Below are 4,442 nucleotides of genomic sequence, written 5' to 3'. Positions count from 1 at the left end.
TGGATGTCCCTCCATTGAATTTGATGAGTTTGGGATCAGGATCAAGGAGATGGACAGAAATAGACTCTTTATTGACTTGATTGCCTCATGAAAGCAACAAGCAGCAAATGATGCAAGTTAGAGCCAAGTATTCGAATAAAAGTTAGAAGGCAAAGTACACTCACAGTAGACTTGTCATTTTAGTCAGTTGTACATCTGGTAGGTGCTTAATTCTAGCTTTATAAGGTTGTTAAATAACAGATTTCATGTCTAATATATCATTATCATCATCTCCTCCAAAGTCAGTGCTGCACAAAGTGCTCTCCTATACATTAGAGAGAGTGAAGAACATTTGTGTCATTATCCAAGAACATATTTTTTTCAGAAATGTTGTAGCCACTGTTACAGCAATACTTAAAAATACCCTAGTGGGAAGAGACATGAAGATAAAAAAGATATGATTCTTTGCCTTGTTCAATTTGCTCGGTATGTTTGAAAGCACTTTGTATATGATTATTATTTCTGGTTTGTTACTGCTTTTTCTCTGTTTTCCCTGGTATGGGAATACAGGGGAGGAGCAGTACGTGAAAGTTATTTTTCATCCTCTCTATATTTATCCTGAGTATTTTTCCAATTGACAGCAGACCTTCCAAAGCCTACTGAAGTCAATGGAAAGCTTCATTGATTTCAGTAGGGATTAAGCCCTCTCATATTTCTTTAAACTGCTAGCTCCAGTTCTAAAGACATTAAGAATGTCTATAGATTGCAATATTTTCTGTTCACTTGCATAAAGTTAATAAAAACAATACTTTTATTCATGAAACTAAAAGTATACCTTCTGTATTACTGTACACTGTATCACTATACTTTCATTGCAAGGTTAAAAGTTCTGCTAATACTGTGCCAACATATTTACACATTAAAACCCCCCACACTTATGCAAGATTAACTGCAGCTGAAGGAATAGGCATAATAAACATCTGGACACACACGTGCGCACACACTTTGTCCATGCAAATCAGCTTTGCTAGATATAGTTACCTGATTTGCGCACATAAGCAGATGTACAGCACATGTTCAAAATCCATTGATCATTTTCCAGCACATTTGAAAATTAGCAGTTTAGGTCCCAATCCACCAAAGCACTTAACAACATGCTAAGCATTAATCAAGTTGGTATCCCACTGAACTCAAATAAAACCGCTTTTCTTGATTTCAGTGGAACTCACACATGCTTAAAACTAAGTGCATGATTAACAGTTTTGCTGGATCAGGGCCATTGTTTTCAACATACTGCATGAATGTGGACCATGCTTTTAAATGAATGAAATAGTGTTTTAGAATAAGATAGGTTAAATCATGTAACTGGGACTGGGTTCATTAAATCATACAAAAAATTAAAAAGAAGAAGCTCATTCAGCTTTATGTTTGGAACTTGTGACGCCATAGTTTTAATGTGACATATTGGCTTTGGCAAGCAGAACAGTTTTGAGCAGATAGAGTTTTTACCTTCACAATTGATCTATGCACCTTTTTAAGATCTACTATATCAGTTAAAATATAACCAGAAACAAATAGAAGTGGTTTGCCTGAATTACATTTGCAAGCTTTAAAAAAAGACTCTATTTATTCTTTTTTTGTCTTTGCATAGTAACTAAAATTAGATTTTGTGTATGTGCCTTCTAGTGGCAAAAGATACTGTATTCATTAAAACACCAATGCTGTTCCACCATTATCATGATAATTGCAAGGAACCAACTCTCAGAAACAGCCAAAATAACCTGTTATTAACCAATTATGTGTATGCATTTTTGTTTGATAGGTGACATGTATGCAGTGGTTGCAAGGAGACCATACAATGCTGGATATGATTGAGAAAAAGCGTTGCCTGTGCAAAGAAATAAAGGCTCGACAGAAGTCAGAGAAAGGACTTTGCAAACAGGACAGCATGCCTATTTTGCCAAGTTGGAAGAAGAACACTGGGACCAAGAAATACAGCCCCCCTCCTTATTCCAAACAACAAACAGTTTTCTGGGACACTGCAATATGACAGGGGCATAGAGCATACCATCTCCACAGTGTTGCAACCTGCACAAATAGTCTGCTTTTTTCATAAGACAATGACTTACCTACAGGTTATGAACCACCTATGAAAAAGCACACTAGTATGGTGCTCACCTGTCAATAAAAAAGAAATCTTGGTTTCTGACTGGATTAAGGCATGCATATTTATCAAGGATTTTTTTGAATCCAGAAGATATTGAAATGTAAATATTTGCCAGTATATTGAATACACCCAAACTAATACACTGTTTAAATATATATAAATGAAAAATTTATGAAAAATTTTACTATATAATATAATTACTGTTATACTGTTTTATTAACTATTTTCTATGTGATATTCTATGTGTTCTTTTTCCTCCCATTTTAATTATCTTACTTGCCTAGATTTGGCCTCTGTACAAAAGCATGTGGTTATACATTTTTGCTTAACAGTACAATGTACAAATCAACCTGGTGCTAGGGCTGTAGACATTAATTAGAGTCATATTCACTAAAAACATGTCACTTTTTTTTTTCGGAGTGAGGATGAAGGCTTTGGCAGGCAGTGGTAAAACCATAAACAATACGAATAAAAGTGTGTAATGTGGATGTCCGAAACGCATTAAAAAGAGTTGTTCTGTATCAGATTTTGGTAAGTTTACTCGTATAAATTGCCCTCATATTTATGTTAATTGGCAATTAAAATCTTCAGTTATAATTATTAGTTCTATTTGGCTAACCAAGGAAAAAAAATTACTGCAGAAATGTCTACAACCAACATTCTTCTTCCTTTTATTTAGGTGACTAGAGGAGACCATGGTTCACTGTGATTAAGCATTATACAAGTCATGATAAAGAAATACACAATTGTTTAGCAGATTAAAAAGTGGCATTTCAGCTATTAGTCCTGTCCACACTTGTCTTTGGTCTAGACAAAAAAAAAAAAAAGACAAAACTGGTTTCATAATTCTTCATTTTCAATACAACCGTAATGTAGTCTGTTTATTCTTAATAAAGGCCTGACTCAAATCCCATGGAAAGATTTTTGCATGGCTTTGAATCAGGCCCCTATTGAAAGTAAACTATTGCCAATTCCTAGCTGATCATAAAATTGGCTCAGTGTCCTGTGTGGTATCACACCCACCCAACAGGATATTACATCATGACCAAAGATTTATGACCTCTTGGTTTTAACAGGAGAAAGAGATGGCTTATACTGCTTATAAGGGTGAGACCTATGTATTCAAATATCTTTCAAAAGGGACTGTTTAGAATAAGGAAAATCTGTATCATCATGAAGTGAGAAAAATACTATGGCATATATTTTGTATATTTAAATTTTATCTATGCTTCTGAAATTTGGCAGCATGAAAATTCTTCTTTAACAATCATTTAAATATATTCTCTGAAAAGAAAAGATGTATTGTTTGAAACTTATTGTCATATTGGCTTTTCTTTGAAATCATATTGACAGCAGTGCCACAGGCATAGCTGCTGATCAAAAAACCAAAAATAACAAACTTTACTAGGTTTTTTTTGTAATCTATATTGTTAGAGTTTGAGTAATGCTTTATCAGTAGTAGTTTCTTTCCAACCTCTGAAATAATAATAATAAAGTTTTTAAATATTTTATGAATAATTAACTAATGTATATTTTGATGTCCAAATTGAGGATTTCTGTATAAGATAAAATGTGTGTGTTTATATGGGTGTATGTATATTAGCATTACTATATGTGTGTATACGTATATGTACATATATATATATAGATCTATCTATCTATAGATATAGATAGATATATATCTATACACACACACACACAAATACACATGCATATATGTGTGCATACATCTATACGCATATATGTAAAATGTACGTTTGTGCTGGGTGTACAGTGACTGAAATGTGTGCACAATTTAAACAGAAACTTAAAGAAACCTTCACAACCCCAATGGCAGAAGAAATAAAGCCCACAAGTTGTGGTGGAATCTTTAAGGAACTCTTGAGTCCCAAATGCACCAACTATATATTCTGTTTATTTTTATTTTTTTTAAAGAAAAAATGCTAGAAGGAAATCTTAAGAGATCTTGCCAAATTCCAGAATGTGCTGGAAATGACTTGACGTACTAATAAAAAATATATTAAGATAACAGGTTCATAATTCAGAAAGAGTTTATACTAGTGAAATGCATTATCTTCCTTATTACAGGTAATTATATGACAAAAGAAAAAAATTCCTGTATGAAATAACTTGGTCCTTTCAGAAACTGCCCCGAATCTCGCTAGAGACAGAACACTGTTCTGTCAGTCGTGACACTCTTTTTATATGTTGGCCACTTTCTGAAGCAATTAGTTCATTTGAAAACCTAACCTAAGTATTCACATAGTAAACTTTCCCCAAGAACAATTTTTTAATG

The 4,442-nt window shown here is 33.4% G+C and overlaps 1 protein-coding gene across 1 annotated transcript in view; it reads left to right on the top strand.

Annotated features, from left to right (window-relative positions):
* The window catches only part of NYAP2 (neuronal tyrosine-phosphorylated phosphoinositide-3-kinase adaptor 2), a 155,805-nt gene extending 152,039 nt beyond the window's left edge, over positions 1-3,766 (top strand). The window contains exon 9 of the mRNA XM_019503075.1: positions 1,802-3,766. Within this exon, the coding sequence (XP_019358620.1) occupies positions 1,802-2,029 (228 nt within the window). The 3' untranslated portion in view covers positions 2,030-3,766. The remainder of the gene's footprint in view (positions 1-1,801) is intronic.
* Positions 3,767-4,442: the final 676 nt, after the last annotated feature.

The sequence above is a fragment of the Gavialis gangeticus genome, unplaced genomic scaffold, assembly GCF_001723915.1.
Source record: "Gavialis gangeticus isolate Ggan-Ray unplaced genomic scaffold, GavGan_comp1, whole genome shotgun sequence".
Taxonomy (NCBI): domain Eukaryota; kingdom Metazoa; phylum Chordata; order Crocodylia; family Gavialidae; genus Gavialis; species Gavialis gangeticus.
This window is presented reverse-complemented; position numbering and strand designations above follow the sequence as displayed.